General features: G+C 41.0%; 1 protein-coding gene across 1 annotated transcript in view; it reads left to right on the plus strand.

The window, feature by feature from the left end:
- The window catches only part of LOC115662076 (disease resistance protein L6-like), a 69,285-nt gene continuing 51,205 nt past the window's right edge, over positions 1-18,080 (plus strand). The window contains exon 1 of the mRNA XM_056306269.1: positions 1-908. Coding sequence (XP_056162244.1) covers positions 403-908 — 506 coding nt within the window. The 5' untranslated portion in view covers positions 1-402. The remainder of the gene's footprint in view (positions 909-18,080) is intronic.

Raw genomic sequence — 18,080 nt, forward strand, 5'->3', positions numbered from 1 at the left:
ATGCCTTTCATGCTCTGATGCTCCACTAAGAATCGCTGCTTTTTTCGGGGAATTTGGCTCAAGTTCTAATACATTCGAAGACTTCCACAAATCAACTCAGTAGGTTTCGAGAAAACACTGCGAAAAAACGATGGCCCTCTGGAAAAGGAGTCGTGATGAACCACCAGTGAAGAACGGTTGTCCGAGGTGCGTGATTTCGTGGAAGCGTGCAGAAGTGATCTTTCTTTGCATCTCCTGTCGCTCCCGGTGAGCCTGAATCAGTCAACAGTGGCGTTGGGACCCAAAAAGGTCAGTCGACCGTTTCTCTTATAAATTGCCAACCGGCGCGAGGTAACTAGAAATTTGCAATTCCGAACAAGCAAAGAACTTTGATATCCCTTCCATAGCCAAAGATCCACGGGAATGGAACGTCCCGGAGGAAAGTCTCTCCCTCTTAGCGGTGAATCATCATCGACGTCGATGAGGGACTACGAGGTGTTCTTGAGCTTTAGAGGGCCCGACACTCGATTAACCGTCACGGACTCTCTCTACGCGGCCATGATCCGGGCCGGGATACACGTTTTTAAAGACGACGAAGAGCTCCGTGTTGGGGAAGAGATTGGAGGCGAGCTTATGAGAGCAATCTCTAATTCGAAAATCTACGTACCGATCTTCTCTAAAGACTACGCTTCTAGTAAATGGTGCCTCCGTGAGCTAGCATACATGGTGGAGCATAGGAAGAGAGAGGAGAAAGCGATCTTGCCCATCTTCTACGAAGTGGATGCATCCGATGTTAAGCTCAAAACTGGATCCTACGGTAAGGCCCTACAAAAGCATGAGAGAGAGTCTGGTGAAGATGTTGCGAAGCAGTGGGAGGAGGCCCTAAGAGAGGTCGCTGGAATCAAGGGATGGAACTTAAAAGATCACGGGTAATTAATGACAACTTCTGCACTTTCATTTCTAAAATTAGATCGTAGTTTCATAACCATGAAAACTCAATATATAGATCAACCTCTCTCTCTCTCTCTCTCTCAAGTCAATGGAAAATGAAATGGTTGTGCATGTTAAGAATGTCTCTAGTTTGAGCAAGTTTGCTAATTTGAATATGTTTCCTATAAAAAAAAGGTTTCATGTTTTGGATAATACTTGTGGGCTTGCTTTGGGCTTAATTTAGGTGTGAGAAATACTCGAGCGTGTGAACGATTGTAATTTTGGTTCTCCGATTATTAGTAGATTATTTACTACTGCCTCTCCCTGTAGAGTAGATACTGATACTCAGACTGAATCACATAAATTTCAGGTGTTCTTTATTGTTCCTCGTTTGTTTCTTCAGTAATTTCGTATTGATTTAATTGCAAGATCTGTTTAGCTTCCGTGTTATATTACAACAGTGCAAATTACCGTGTCCGGTTTCAAAAGTCCTTCCTCACATCCGCATATAAATCTTTAGAACTCTTAACCAATCCATGGACTGCACTTTTGCATGCAGTTTATCACATGGTTCCTCTTTGTTGTAATTCCTATTACAATTGAATCTCAGAAATCATTTGATGATGAATTTTACCCATGACTTTGGTGTCAGAAACTCCCCATTAAAGCATTAACTTCCTCTTTAAAGTGGGTCCCGCTGAAGAATACTCTCTCCATACGACTTGTGATTTGAACCAATTTCGCCGTTTGCCATCCTAGAAGCCCGGCACGAATCAAAAAAATTGGGCCGGTTTGGGCTCTTGGGCTAGTGAACTACTTTTGATGGCCACGTGGCCTATTAGAACTTTGCTGATTGACCATCTAATTACTCTTAGAACTGGCCCTTCCACCTCAAAATCCAACCATTGTTCTCAGTAACTGAGATCAATCTTCTTGGCTTAGGGTGGATTGAATATGAAATAGACTGATAATTCATGCTTGATTTTTACAATCTAAGTTTCTGGTTTTACATATTTATTCTTATGTGCAACATATTATGTTTGTGGTTCCTCAAACTAAGACGGTTGCATTGTGTTTATGGCAGCCAGGATAAACTTATAGCACTTGTTCTGAAAGAAGTTTTCAATAAGTTGGGGTCTACACAGAGAAATTGGCATGATGACTTGGTGGGAATTCACTATCAGATGGAAGCCGTTATGGAGTTGTTAGGTCAAGGAACTCCCGGTGTACGATTTGTTGTGATTTACGGTATGGGTGGTATCGGGAAAACAACTCTTGCTAAGGCTATCTTCAAGCATATCTCTTCTCAATTTCAATGTTCCAGCTTTCTTTCAGATATCCGTACAAACAATATTTTAAGTCTGCAAAATAAATTATTATGTGACCTTCTCGATGTTAGATATCCTTATGTTACTGATGCTGATGAGGGGATGTACATGATTAAGGAAAGACTCGGTAATAAGAAAGTCATCGTTGTTCTTGATGACATGGACAAGAGGGACAAGCTCATGAAACTAGCTGGTAAGTCTAGTTGGTTTGGTTTGGGAAGCAGAATTATTATCACAACTAGGAACACCCATTTTCTGGCTCCTGAAACCGACACCCTAGATGACAACATCATTCCAGTGCGTTACCGAGATTTCTTTTTTTATGAAATGAAGGAAATGCAGTTTGACCATGCTCTTCAACTTTTTAGCAAGCACTCCTTCGAAAGAGAGTCACCTCCACATGATTACAGCAGTATTTCAAGCGAAATTGTCAAATTTATTGGAGGACTACCTTTGGCTCTTGAGGTTATAGGTTCATTACTCCATTCAAAAAGCAAGAGAACATGGAAAGACACATCGAAGAAGTTGAAGAAAGTGCCCAATCAGGATGTCCAGAAAAAGTTGTTGATAAGTTACAAAGAATTAGAGTATGAGCAACAACAAATTTTTCTTGATATCGCATGTTACTGCATTGGTGAAGAAAGAATCCCCGCATATTACATGTGGAAAGCTTGTGATTTTTTTCCAAAATCTGGACTCTATGTCCTTATTCATTTATCTTTGATAAAGTTCATCGAGGATGATAGATTATGGATGCACGACCAACTCAGAGATCTTGGAAGAGAGATTGTTCGGCAAGAATGCTTTCAAGTTCCAGGAAGGCGTAGTAGGTTGTGGTGTCCTACAGTCGCCTTAGATGTGGTTCAGAATAACCTGGTATGTCCTACTAAAAGTTATTTGCTTATAGAAAAACTAAACATGCAGTTCTGTGTATTAGAGATTTTCACCCAAAATATCCGCTTATTTTTGTACCCAGGTCATTGATGATTTTGCATAATTCAAGAGAAATAAACAGCATTCCAAATTAGATAATTCTTACCATTACAACTCCCATCTAAATTGGAGAGATAAGGATTCATGGAATTCGCCCTTTTTGGTATAAGTTAAGATCTATGTGCCCCGTTATTTGCTAGTTCACTTATGTCTTCTATTGGTTGAAATAAGATATATGCTCCCTATTTTGATATTTAGAATTTACTCTAAATCGTTCACTCATATTGGTATTTGTTGCGTCAAAATATAGGGAACAGACAACATTGTAGCACTCAAACTCCCAAGACTTGCCAAAGCGCACAATTTTATGAGTGGCGAATTTTCAAGGCTGCCTCATTTAAGGTTCCTAGAATTAGATGGGGGAAATTTTGTTGGAGACTTCAAAAATATTCTCTCAAATCTAACATGGCTCTCTTGGTGTCATTGTCCTTCAAAACTACATGCCAATGGTTTATGTCTAAGCAACTTAGCTGTTCTCAAGCTTTCAAAGAGTGCAATTACTGAAGACTGGAATGGATGGGAATCATGCATGGTACAATTTCGTATAATACATTATTTTTCCTTTATATCTGTACACATTTGTCACATTGAGTTGACCTTCACCTATGCCTCAATAATTTGATTGTTTCACAGGTGAATAATAACCTGAAAGTCATATATCTGACAAGCTGCAGTCGCTTAACGAGGACACCTGATTTCTCCAAGTGCTTGAATTTGAAAAGATTGGTTATCAAAGATTGTACAATGTTGGAAGAAATCGATAGCTCTATTGGTCAGCTGGGGCGCCTAAAGTACTTGGAAATCAATAAGAAGGGTCGTGTTTCTTTCATTTACCATAGTGGCCGTGTCAACAATTTTGTCGTTCCTCTATTACCAGACTCGATTGGTGGTTTGAAATCCTTGTCAATGTTGAAGGTGGAAAATAACGATGATGTTGGAGAGCTTCCGCACTCAATAGGAAAGCTACTGGGTTTGAAGCATTTGTCTTTACATTGTTGTACCAAGCTTAAAAAGCTTCCAGATTCCATTGGAGAGTTGAGATCGCTCCTTTGTTTGGATTTATCTCACACTGATATAAGTGGATTACCAGATTCCATCGGAAGACTAGAATCGCTAGTCAAAATTGATTTATCTCATACAAATATTGCAGAATTACCCTATCCTATTGGCAATCTTAGATGGTTGAAGTTCATGGGTTTGGATGGGACTGAGATAAGAGAGCTACCGAAGAGCATATGGACTCTAGAGAATCTTGAGGAGTTGACTGCCAAAGGTTGTAAAAATCTCAAGGGCAAAATTCCAAGTGAAATCGCAAGACTATCCAAATTGACTATTCTGAACTTGTCCGAGAGCATGATTAGTAGCCTGCCAATGACAATCAATCGACTCTCTAATCTCCAAGAACTTGTTTTATCGGATTGTGTCAAGCTTCAGTCGTTACCAAATCTCCCGACAAGTTTAACAAAACTAAAGTTGTCCTCTTCATCATTGCAGGTAGTACCTGACCTCTCAAACCTCACTAATCTACTTCACCTGGACATAAGTGATTGCGCTTTTGATTTTAAGCTCTTTAAAGCTACACAAGGACGGGTTCCAAATCCGAACTTAGAGTGGCTTGGAAGGCTACATGAATTGCAGAGTTTGAGACTGGTTCTTTCCGATTCCAACTTGCCTCCGACTGACTTGAGCTCGCAGTCCCAGCTCCGGTCACTTGAAATAACTTGTCCAGACCCGCGGTCTCTAACTGGGCTTCCGTCTAGTTTAGAAGACTTGAGTTTAGAAGATGTCGAGACACCAATAGAATGGCCACTTTTCTCCAACTCGGGCAATTTGTCTGAATTAAAGCTCTTTGGTTGTCAGTTAAGAGAGATTGAGTTTGACAATGAGCTTGGACAGCTAAAGAATCTCCGGCGTTTCCAAGTGCGTAAGTGCAAGTGGCTTGTGAGGTTGTCCAATCTTTCAAGCTTAAAGGAGCTCCTAGTGCTGAGTGTGGAGTACTGCCCGCAACTAACTGAGATCGAATCCCAACCATCTTCAACTGGAGATTGCAGTTCCACGGAGAGGCCCATTCCTGATACACTGAAGCTAGAGAAGCTCGAGTCTTTGAGAGTCTACTATTGTGAATCAGTGCGAAAGTTGCCTGCTATACCAAATACATGTCATGTCGAGGTTAACCCACGAAAATACGTAAGAAGATCTGAAAGTGGGCCCGTCTTCATAGAAGATCTCGCTAATTCCAGAGAAGCTCCGAACATGGAGATTTTGTCCGAACGCAACCTCCGGCGACAGCGGTATTTTTCGGCGAGATTGTCTGATCCTGAAATTTCCCAAAAAGAGCTCATTGAAGAATTTTTAGGCCCAAGAGATCGCAGCCCACTGAGGACCTTTCCTGAAAGAGAAAATTTAGGCCCAAGAGACCTTAGCCCACTTTCCTTAGCCCATCTTCTTGTTTCCTTCTGGAACTGGTTCATAGGAAAATTAATGAGCAGAAAAAGAGAGGAGTGAGATGGCCAAAGAAAGAGAAGACAGAAAAGCGGAAATTGAGAGTAGGAGGAAAGGGGGTTACGTTGCACGCACGCTTAGGAGGTCTCGACAAGCTAGACTAATACCCTTTCGAAGAGCTCGGTAAGAATTCAAAACCTTAACTCATCTAATTAAATCTAAGAGATTTGCTCGGTTAAATTGTAATATTAGATCAGTTCGGGTTTTAGGTTCCTAGGTTGATTGTAGAGATTGTTGTGCCGTGAAATTGTGTTGTTTTGAAACTTTAAGTTGTCTTGGAATCGTGAGATTTTACGGATTGCGATTTGGACTTTCCATTTGAGAGATATTGATTTTTCGAAGTTCTCAAAAGCTACTTTAGAGTAACTGCAACCAGCATTGTTCCATTCCGGATTTCATCAGTTGTTGGCCAAAATTTGGTTCTAAGGAGTTTTGAGTCTTCTAGTACTTTGGATGAGCTCTCTATTGACTGTAAACTCGCTGGAAACGGAGTAAGGTAGAGAGATAGAGAGATATGATGCGCCAAAATTTGCTGCTTAAGACGAGGTCGCTACTCTGTTCGCTGCAGCAAGTTTGATGCTTGTGTGGCCTTTTTGTCGACTCATAGTGGACGTTTTAAACCGAAAAATTACCGTCTCTTAGTAGAATCGTAGTTGAGGTTATTGATATGTTGACATTTGGCTGATGCTTTCTTTGATAGGATTTTGAAGCTTTTTGGGTGTTATAGCTTTTAATTTGGCTTTTGGTTAGCAAGGAGTGGTGCTTATCTTTTCTATGATTTTTAAGCTCACGTCTTGAAAATCATAGGAGATAGATATGCTATAAGTTATGAATAAGTCATTGCACGTTATGATATTAATTAAAAAAATGATATTTAGAACATCTTTGGCATAAAGTTGAATTGGGATTTGAAATAGCATAGTAAAATATCTCTTGAAATAGTTTGAGAGTTGATTATTTATGAAATGGTTTGAAATAGTTTGAGAGTTTATATATATCGATTTGCAATCCGGTTCATGAAATGAATTCCAAAATGGTTTTGCGACTTGTTGAGAGGATTGTGTTGATGGTTTTATCCTCTTGTTGCTATGATCTGAAACCATTGAAGTGTTGTGAGTATGCATACATGTGCCTAGGATGTCTTGTATGGCCAAAGCCACCGGCTGACATTAGTGGAAACCTACGCCAAAGAGGAAATCTTGATAGTCCTTGTCACGGGGCGTTAAACGCGGTGGTAGTTTGATATTAAGTACTGGAGTGATAGACCACTGATGTTTACTTTGAAATTGTTGATCAAATGATTGTTTCGAATATTTATAAAACTTTATTGAAATTAAATAACTCAAATTGAGACTTTTACATATATTATATACTGGATTTCGATATGTTTCTAATACCATTTATAAACGTGCATAGTGGAAACTCGATTTGTTAAGAAGAGATATGTACTACTCATTGAAGAGTGATTTGCTTATATCATTCATTTGAATTCTTTTTCAGCCACCGACAAATATGACGAGAAAGATATCGGTGGGGGAATCTTAGGAATCTGGATTTTGGGTATAAGTTGAGATAATTGTAAGTATAATTTGCAATGGTACTTCTTGGATTTAGTTTGTTAGTCACTGGGGATATATATATATATTTTTATTGGTCGATTTTCAACCTCTAGTCCTATAATTAGCTTGTTATTCTTATGAGATATTAATAGATATATATTTTTTGATAACAGGTTCTGTTGATTACGTGTATGAGACTGCATCCTTTGGATAGGAGGACGAGCATGCCATTGTCCCTATGTTTGTAGAGTTGGGGTGTGATGGTTTTATCAATTTGTCCTTTTAAGCTTTGTTCGGACACATTAAGCTGTACGAGTAGTCATAGTTCGGACTATGATACCGCGTACAGTGCAAGTCAAAAGGTTGTGCTAGAGGATAATATTGTTTTCGCTCGGTGTTATTTGCTTCAGCTTTTGTTCTTCCCCTTATATGCTCTATTTATACATTCGATTTTCTGTTGCTGTATTTTGAATACCCAAAACAATAAATAACTGAAAACTTGAAAGGCAATTCATCTGACGGTTTTTGTTTTCTTGTTCGAAGGTTTTTGGGACTCCATACGATATGGAGTGTAACTCGAAATGTCCATACCTTTGGGAATTTCAATTGGGGCATAACCTTCATATAGATGGTAGAAAGCAAACTATTCTATTCTTATGGATTATTCACTTAGCTATGGAAGTAGATTTGCTACAGAAAAGAGGAGGAAATGAAAATGAACTTCATAGTGATTTTTCTTTCTCACAGGAAAACTACACCCCCTAAGAAGTATCATACATAATTTCAGCCAATTCATTTCCAGAAGTAAACCGCAACACCATCCAATACATATATGCTCACTTTAGTATGACCATTGTGTATCAGGTTTATGGTGCTTCAGTCAAATTTAGGCATTGACAGCTCTATAGGTTTGATGTGCTTCAATAATAAGCGCAGAACAGACATTGATTGCGTGTACCTTAAACCCACTCTCTGTGTATTTCATTTTGCTTGCCACTTCTTTTGATTCATGTCATGAATATTTGATATACAAGCTTAGGTTATATGAATTTGTTCTGAAAAGATTGGGAAACTGCTAGGTTTAATCACATAGGTTCGCTTCCATTGCCCCTTCGCGCCCACGCTCGCTTCCATTGCCCCTTCGCGCCCACGCTGCGCATAAATTGTAAAACAACTGCGGTGTTGGTTGCTTCAATCCACATCCTAGTTGTTAAAGTTTAAACACTGCCTTGTTTGTTGAAAAATCTGAAGTACTGTTCCTGCACAGTTAACTCTGCTGGACAAGTATCACCTGCTTCTAATCAATTTGTCGATGGCCCTATTTCAGCAAAGCGATTCTAGGACTCTTTCGTGCTTTTTTTCATTGACTTGAAGTAAGCAAGTGATATATCTTCTTGCAATTCATCTATTTGCAATTTTTTATGTTAACGTATACAACAGATTGTCCACGAATTTAACTGAAAATCTTATCACTTGTTACAGCTACTCAGTTTGCCGACCGCTAGTAGTTCCTTTGAAAGTCTGTTGCACACTGATATAGCGAGGAAAACAGACTTAATCTGCTTCCAATGTATAAGCAACAAGATTCACTCAATAAATGGCAAATGCTCTTGGCTGTTCAAATGGATAAGCCATGTGCTTTTAAGCAGATTGAGTCTGGCGAACTTCTGCAATTATTAAGACCCTTGTGATGCGGAATTTATTAGTGGTGCGTTTCTGGACCGATTGGACAGGCAGAAGTCCAAACGGAAGGCGAAACAGTGATGTGACTAGAACCGGTGGACCCGATCGACGACATCGGATATTTTTTATGAGTTAATTTAAAAAGGCAGTTTTCTAATTTTGATGTTTTACGCTTTCCAATTTAGATCAGGTAACTTTCCTATTATGATTAGGTTTCCAATTTAGATTAGGTAACTTTCCTATTATGATTAGGTTTCCTATTGTAATTAGGTTTAACCCCTATAAAAGGGTGTTTAGGGTTGTTTTGAAGACAGAACATTCTTATCATCAATATTGAATTTCGAGATTTTTCTCTCTAAGCAAGGTTTTGCTTGAATTATTCGCGGAACGCTGCGTCAGGTGGTATCAAAGCCTATGGCGACTGGCGGTGGTCTTCGTGACGATGCTCAGGAGACTGGAGCCCCAACCCTTGGTGACGACGCGCTGCAACGTTTGGAGCAGCGTTTAATGGAACGCTTGGATCAACGATTCGATCAAAGTTTTTGTCGTTTCGAAGAACGATTTGACGAGTTAACAAAACGATTCGAAGGTCTCGGCGTTGATATGAACCGGAATCGGCGGAACAATAAAAGGCCGGGTGCAGATCTTGCTCGCGGTGATCCTGTTGATAGGCATGTTCCTGTCCTCAGGCAGAATAACCCTCTGTTTTCAGAGAGTTCGGAAGAAGAAGAAACTGAAAATTTTGATGAGGAACGTGCTGATTATGGCGGCAGACGTCGTCATGGAGGATTTCAAAGAGGATATGATCGGAGAGATGGAAGACGACGCTATGACGATCGTGAAGGTAACGACTTTAAATTGAAAGTTGATATCTCTTATTTTAATGGTAGTCTGGACATAGAAGAATTTCTGGATTTGCTTGCTGATATAGATAGATTTTTCGACTATATGGAGACCCCTGGTGAGAAAAGGGTGCGATTAGTAGCCTGTAGATTAAAGGGCGGTGCGTCTGTGTAACATCCTGGATTTTGACCTGTTATCGGGATCAATAAAGTGTACAGTAATTCTCGTTTGATTTTAGTAAGTCTCCCCCGGACTTGATCAATCACGGGATACTAACCCAATGGGAAAGGCTAAATAGGAACAGGTACGTGGACTGAGGACCCGATCGCGATTGAGCGCCGATTTCGACGAACGTCGAGGGAATATTTTGAACCAATATGGGCCAATCTTAGGAGAATGACGGATTTATATAGTCAGTAAAGTACGATCGGATCGCGGGTGATTCCGCACGATCTAAAGTACGCCTGACCAATGAATCCCGATTTTAATCCAAATGATCGCGACCCCCGGTACTAGCGATAATTCCTCTCGTTCTCTCGAAATCCGAGGCCATCACGACTCGGACAATCTTAGGTCGATATGCGTAACACCTAAACAGCCGCCCGTTAGTGAGAGGCCCTAAGACTTCAAAACGAGTTATTTGATCGCAATATTGAGCCCGAACTTCGATATCAAAATTTCAAGGGTAATTACGACTATTTTACAAGACGGACGTCATTTTAGAGTGGCCACACACGTTTGGGACTAGTACAGTTGAAAACGGAAATTTCGACAAAAGTTGGGGAAAATTATGATTTGCCCCTAGGGACCTCGATGCCCGTTTCCGAGGCCCAAACGAAATAATTTTTCGGAATCGATGCCATTTTGGGGTGGCCACGCAAGTCTGGAGTGCATACGGTCAAAAATTGGAATTTCGACCTCGGAACGAAAAATTACGGTTTTGCCCCTCCAAACTTTTGGACCGGTTTTCGAGGGCTTAAAAGATGAATTTTAAGGATCCGACACCGGATTATGTCTACCATGAATATATAGGACCAGTATGGATGAAAATTGGAATTTCGATTCGGGATCGAAAAATTACGAAAATGCCCCTAGGCCATTTTTATTTAATTTCGAAAATTGGATTAACTTTTTTGGCATTAACCAAGGTTAGTTAGGCTTAACTCAGGTCTGGTCAACCATGGTTAAGGAAAAATGACCATTTCACCCTTGGATTAATGGATTAGATCAAATCTTAGCCCTTGGATCAAGGGCAAAATTGTCCATTGGCCAAGATTTTGACACTTGGATTCCATTAAGTTATATTTGACTCATTTGACCAGAATTTCCTCTCTCTCATTCGTGTGTTCCTGATCTGCCGAGACCAATTCCCCTCTTCCTCTTCTTCTTCAGCGTTTTTTTTCTCTACCGTGGGCAAGTTTCTGCATTTTCTGGTACTGTTCACGCCGGAACAGTACCAGCCGGAGCTGCTGGACGTCCCCAGCCACCATCCCGCACCGCCTCAGCCCTCTTTGCCCCTAAACAGCCACCCACAGCAGCCATTTCCAGCTCCAAACAGAAAGTTCCAGCACTGAACAGAAGAAAACCAGCAGCAAATCGCCGTTTCCGTCGTCGCCGTGACCGCCGGCTTGCATCCGGAACGCCGCCGTCGATCCTTACCGCTTGTCGGTGATCGACCGCCCGTTCTCGTCGTCCCGAACCAACAATAGGCGAGTATAAACCCCTAAACCCTTAATTAGTCTAATTGTGTTTCTTAGAGGGTAATTAGGGGTTAAGTGAGCTCATTTAGGACCTAATGATGTTTAGTTGTGTGTGGGATGTTTTGTATAGGTCATTAGGACCTAATGAGGTAGTTTAATGGTGGATTAAAGCCTAAACAGCCCCCTGCCCTGGTACTGTTCATTGAGTACCGAATTTGTGCATTTTTGTCTAAGAGTTTCACTAATTGGGTTTATTTGTTAATGACTTAGAAATGGACATTTTAGGGGCTAATTAGGCTTATTGGAGACTTAATTAAGTATATTTAGTGTTTGGGTGATTAGGGTTTGAGACTAGAGCCTAATGAGGGTGTTTAATGGTGGTTTAGTGGACAAAATGTACCCTGCCCTGGTACTGTTCATGGGGCACCGAATTTGTGTAAATTTGTCTAAGTGTGGCACTAGTTGGATTCATTGGTAAGTGACCTTGATTGGGGCATTGTAGGGATTAATTAAGCTTGTTTGAGGCTTAATTATGTATAATTGGTGGTTGAATTATTAGGGTATGTGATTAAGGTTTAACGGAATTGTTTAAGTGTGATATAGTGCATGTTGGACATTCGGTTCTGGTACTGTTCACCAGAACCGAATTGCACATTTTGGACTTAATTTGAGACTTGATTGGTTCATTGGATATCGGTTTGAGTCTTGGGTATTATTGGGGTTTGGTTGGGATCTAAATAAACCCTATTGAATGACCCCGAGATAGTGAGAACAATTATCGAGATCGATTTGCCCAAGGCGGGCCTTAGGCGCATTAAATTGACTTGTGTAATGAATGCGCGGAATGAACTTGAAATGGGTTGGATTAGAATGGAAATGTTTGGGAATGCCGGGAATGAGTGGCACATGTCTAACTTGAACATAGTTATGCTTGGTAAATTTGACATTAGTATTTGGCTTGAATTCCCAAGCATATGTTTTGCACAGCAAGTGGTGATTGGTGGAAATTGAGTGTGACGATATCCATGTCTGAGTTATAATCACTTGTGACCTTCGGGTCGGGCCTACGGGTCATTTATTAACTGTGGCCTTCGGGTCGGGCCTACGGGTCGTTATAATCACTTGTGACCTTCGGGTCGGGCCTACGGGTCGATTTATCAAACTGTTGGCTTTCGGGTCGGGCCTACGGGTCGATTTATCAAACTGTTGGCTTTCGGGTCGGGCCTAGGGTCGATTTATTAACTGTGGCCTTCGGGTCGGGCCTACGGGTCGTTATAATCACTTGTGACCTTCGGGTCGGGCCTAAGGGTCGATTTATCACCCTGTTGGCCTTCGGGTCGGGCCTTCGGGTCGATTTATTAACTGTGGCCTTCGGGTCGGGCCTACGGGTCGTTATAATCACTTGTGACCTTCGGGTCGGGCATACGGGTCGATTTATCAACTGTTGGCCTTCGGGTCGGGCCTACGGTCGTTATCTCCAACTGTGGGCCTTCGGGTCGGTATAAGCGCACGTGATTTGCGTTAATGTCAAATGCCTAACCTGGCAGGGCTATGAGACAATGTATTGGCGTGTGAGCCGGGTGAAATTATGTTGATGTGCTGGTTCATTATTTGTGTGTTTTATTTACCCTTCTAGAGGTGCACATTAGCCTAGTTTAGGATTAGTGGTTTGTACTTGCTTAGATTTCTCACGGTTATGGTAAAACCGACATTTCAGAGCCCCCGCTTGAGCCATGATCATATTGAGGCAGACTCGGAGCCGTCGGGTGAATAGACAACTGAGGAGGATTCATGTGGTGATGCCGAGGACAGTGAGTCAGTGTGGACGTCTCCGAGAGGGCGTAGGGACTAGTTTTGGGAGCGAGACAATATATATATACACCCAGACAATATAAAAGCAACCAGGAATAGCGAGAGTCACAATATATATATATATTATATACGTCGTTTCCGCATGTGACGTGTTTTCTCTGTTTTGGGTTTTCGGGTCGGTGACGTAACCTGGGAGCGTCGCATCTTATTTCGACCTATGCGGATGTTCATGCTTCTTGGGGTATGGGGCGTGACAGTCTGCATGGTGGGAGAGATTACAGAATAGGAGAGAACGAGAAGGGAAAGAGAGAGTTCGAACTTAGACTAGGATGAGGAGGTTGCTGAAGCAAGAATTCCTTCCACCCGACTATGAGTAGATTATGTTCCAAAGAATACCAACGTTCCACAGGGCAATCGGACCGTGCATGAGTATACGGCCGAATTTATGAGATTGGCGGAGCGGAATAATTTATCAGAGACGGAGGGACAGCAGGTGGCCAGGTATCTTGATGGTTTGAAACCCTTCATTCGAGATAAAATTGGAGTGCAGTTTCTACGAAATTTAACTGAAGCCAAGAATATGGCGATGAAGGCAGAATTGATGCAGCAAGATAAGGGAAGAAGATGTTACGAAAATTATCGAGGTAGCAATTCGAGCAGTTCGGTAGAAAAGAGCAGTTTCAATAATCGCTTTAACGCAGGGTGAAATCAAGAAGATAAGGCGGTAGAAAAGCGCCCTATGAACGAGCCGAGGGATAAGGGAACGCAAGCACAGAAAACTGCGAACCCTAACCCTTATACTAAACCAGCCGCGATAAAGTGTTACAGGTGTAATCAGCTTGTGCACCATTCTAATGAATGCCCTCAGAGAAAGACCGTAAACGTAGCAGCGAGAGAAGAGGAGGAAGATGAATATTGCTGTGCGCCGCCGGATGGTGAGGACGATGATTTTGAAGATGAAGAAGAGGAAGCTGAGAATAGTTTTGCTATTTTGAAGGAGAAGTTATGTACTGCACCTGTTCTTGCTTTACCTGATTTTGATAAACTGTTTGAAGTGGACTGTGATGCTAGTGGAGTGGGTATAGGAGCTGTTTTATCTCAAGAGCGCATACCAGTTTACTATTTTAGTGAGAAGCTCAGTGACGCAAGGCAGAAATTGAGCACTTATGATAAAGAATTCTATTCTGTCGTAAGGGCTTTGAAGACCTGGGAGCATTATCTGATTGGGAAAGAATTCGTCCTTTATTCTGATCATGAAGCTTTGAAGTATCTGAATAGTCAGAAGAGGATTAGCAAATATATGCATGCGCGATGGTGTCAATTCTTACAAAAATTTCCTTTCAGATTACAGCACAAGTCAGGTGTGCATAATGTCGTAGCAGATGCATTGAGTAGGAGAGCTGGCTTGTTGATTACATTAAGCCAAGACATCTTGGGGTTTGAGCAGTTGAAAGACTGTTATGCAGATGATGATGACTTTGGAAAAATTTGGGAGTCATGTGTTGCTGGTCAACCTGTACAAGAATTTTATGTGCAGGATGGCTATTTGATGCGTAGCAACCAGCTTTGCCTTCCTCGAACATCATTACGAGAGAAGGTAATTCGCGATTTACATGATGGTGGATTAGCTGCACATCTAGGTCGTGATAAAACTATTGCTGCAGTCCGGGAGCGATTTTACTGGCCCCAGTTGCGTAGAGATGTCAGTAGGTACGTACAAAAGTGTTATGTTTGCCAGACTGCTAAGGGTCAATCTAAGAATACAGGTCTGTATATGCCTTTACCTGTTCCTAACAATATATGGGAAGATCTGTCCATGGATTTTGTGCTTGGTTTACCACAGACACAAAGAGGCGTGGATTCTGTTTTCGTTATGGTTGACAGATTTTCCAAGATGGCGCACTTCATTCCTTGTAGGAAAACTTCTGATGCAGTAAGTGTGGCCAGATTATTCTTTAAGGAAGTGGTTCGTTTGCATGGTGTGCCCAAGTCTATTACCTCATATAGGGATAGTAAATTTCTAGGGCATTTTTGGCGGACTTTATGGAAACTGTTTGATTCATCTTTGAATTTCAGTAGCACAGCTCACCCGCAAACTGATGGGCAAACAGAGGTGGTTAATAGAATTCTGGGAAACTTGATTCGAAGCATTTGTGGAGATAAGCCGAAGTAATGGAATGTTGCTTTATCACAAGCAGAGTTTGCTTATAATAATGCAGTTCATAGTTCTATTGGTAGGTCGCCTTTTTCTGTTGTTTATACAAATGCGCCTCAGCATACTCTGGATTTGGTACAGTTACCTAAGCAAGTGGATAAAAGTGTAACAGCGGATCATATGGCTAAATAGATTGTGGAGGTGCATCGTGAAGTCAAACAGAAGCTGGAGGAAGCTAATCAGAAGTATAAAGCTGCAGCAGATAAGCACCGGCGGAAGCAGGTGTTTGCGATAGGTGATCAAGTCATGGTTTTTCTTCGTAAAGAGCGATTACCAGCTGGATCTTACGGTAAATTACAACCAAAGAAGTATAAACCTTACGCTGTCAGCAAGAAAATCAACGATAATGCTTATGTTATAGACCTTCCACATAGCATGGGCATATCCAACACTTTTAATGTTGCTGATTTGTCACCGTTTCATGAGTCCACAGAGCCGTTATATCCAGATCTTGATTTTAACTCGAGAACGAGTTCTTTTCAAGTGGAGGAGAATGATGCGGAATCTATTAGTGGTGCGTTTCTGGACCGATTGGACAGGCAGAAGTCCAAACGGAAGGCGAAACAGTGATGTGACTAGAATCGGTGGACCCAATCGACGACATCGGATATTTTTTATGAGTTAATTTAAAAAGGCAGTTTTCTAATTTTGATGTTTTACGCTTTCCATCCAATTCAGATTAGGTAACTTTCCTATTATGATTAGGTTTCCAATTCAGATTAGGTAACTTTCCTATTATGATTAGGTTTCCAATTTAGATTAGGTAACTTTTCTATTATGATTAGGTTTCCTATTGTAATTAGGTTTAACCCCTATAAAAGGGTGTTTAGGGTTGTTTTGAAGACAGAACATTCTTATCATCAATATTGAATTTCGAGATTTTTCTCTCTAAGCAAGGTTTTACTTGAATTATTCGCGGAACGCTGCGTCACCTTGTGTTCCGATAGTCTTTTCAAGTTCTGGGAACTTCAATGATGTGTTTGCTTTTACCATCAAGATAGTGCTTACGGCTGTGAATTTTGGCGAAAACTGGCAGCTCCGCGTCGTGTAGCATATCAGTTTAGTGCAATACTTGAAGGAAACTACTTTACAAATATAAGAATGAACGGGTTACCTGTAGTCGTCTTCAGTTACCGATTTCTGTAGTTTCGCCAAAACTAATATACATACGATTTTGATGGAAGATCAAACTTTCAGTCCAATTTCGATTAATCGATAATCAATAATAAAGAAAAAATAAAATAAAAGGAAAGAAAACAACCTGAGTAGTATCAGGTAAAGTTAATACAAGGTCTTGTTATGATATCTCAGGATAGGATTGCGAGAGTTTTGCACAAAAAGTAAACTAGCTAATCTAAGAGAAGAAGATCTCCAAATCTACCTGAGGAGAGGCGAATTTCAAATGTCATATGATAAAACTAGTAAGAGGAACTTGACTAGTCCTATCATGAAATGCGATAAACGCCTAAATGAATCTACATAATTTTTATTATTTCTTACTTATGAAATGATGCCACCAAAACATGAAGACCTGAATCCAAATGCAAGAAGGAAAATAAAAAAAAAACTAAAAGAATTGATGAACAATTCAAATCGCATAAACTCCGCGGGGGGAAATAACATCCTCGAAACCAATATTTATTCAAAGTTATTTCTTTGTATATCCTACAAAACAGAGGTTAGCTAGGACGAATGCAAACACAAATAAACATGACTAAAGTCCCGAAGAATGATGAGGAAATGATGAAACGTTGCGTTATTTGACTATAAAACTAATGACGTCGCAAAAGGGAATAGTCGAGGATTGGCACAGAGTGGCCAAGTGGACCGAGGATGGACTTCTGGCCATTGTCCAGACCGAAGACCGGTCTGATCAGTAGGTAGTCAGCCCACTTTCGGATCTTGAAGCACCTCGAGCCTTAACAACCTTGAGATGACCTCACGACGAGTCCAAACCGAACCGAACCAAACCAGACCACCCTCGAATGTAGACAAATTAAGCTAACGACAAAGAGGTAAGCATAGAGATCAAACCATCATATATTATGAACTAATTAAGACCATAAACTAATCATCCCACCAAACACCACATTCTCAAAACAAAATGGTAGTTTAGACATGAATAAGAGAATTGTCGACGATCGACTTGAATCGGATTGTGGTGAACCAAAGGCTGTTCGCCCACTGTCCAAGCTGAGAACCGGTCTGGACAGAGGCACAAACAGCACCCCGAACGAGGTGCAACTTGCACTGAGTCCCTGTTGATATTTCCCACCATTTCCCGACGGGCAAGGGTTGCAATCAAATCAATATTATTCAAAAAGGACAAGTTTTTAGGACATCCAAAACATACTAATGAGAAAACGATGAATCGAAATCAAACACAAAGAATTCTAATTCGGATTAAATTGCGCAACAAGTCATTCCATGCTCTTGATTTAGGTTGCAAATACATTTAGGGGTAAGTTCTCGGACCAAGTCACGACAAACGGCCCATGCAAATAAATTTGATCAAAGAGCGGCCGGCTTTGTCGAG

Source organism: Syzygium oleosum, unplaced genomic scaffold (genome assembly GCF_021117445.2).
Source record: "Syzygium oleosum isolate NSW1041296 unplaced genomic scaffold, Sole_v2.1 Sole_v2.42, whole genome shotgun sequence".
Lineage (NCBI taxonomy): Eukaryota > Viridiplantae > Streptophyta > Magnoliopsida > Myrtales > Myrtaceae > Syzygium > Syzygium oleosum.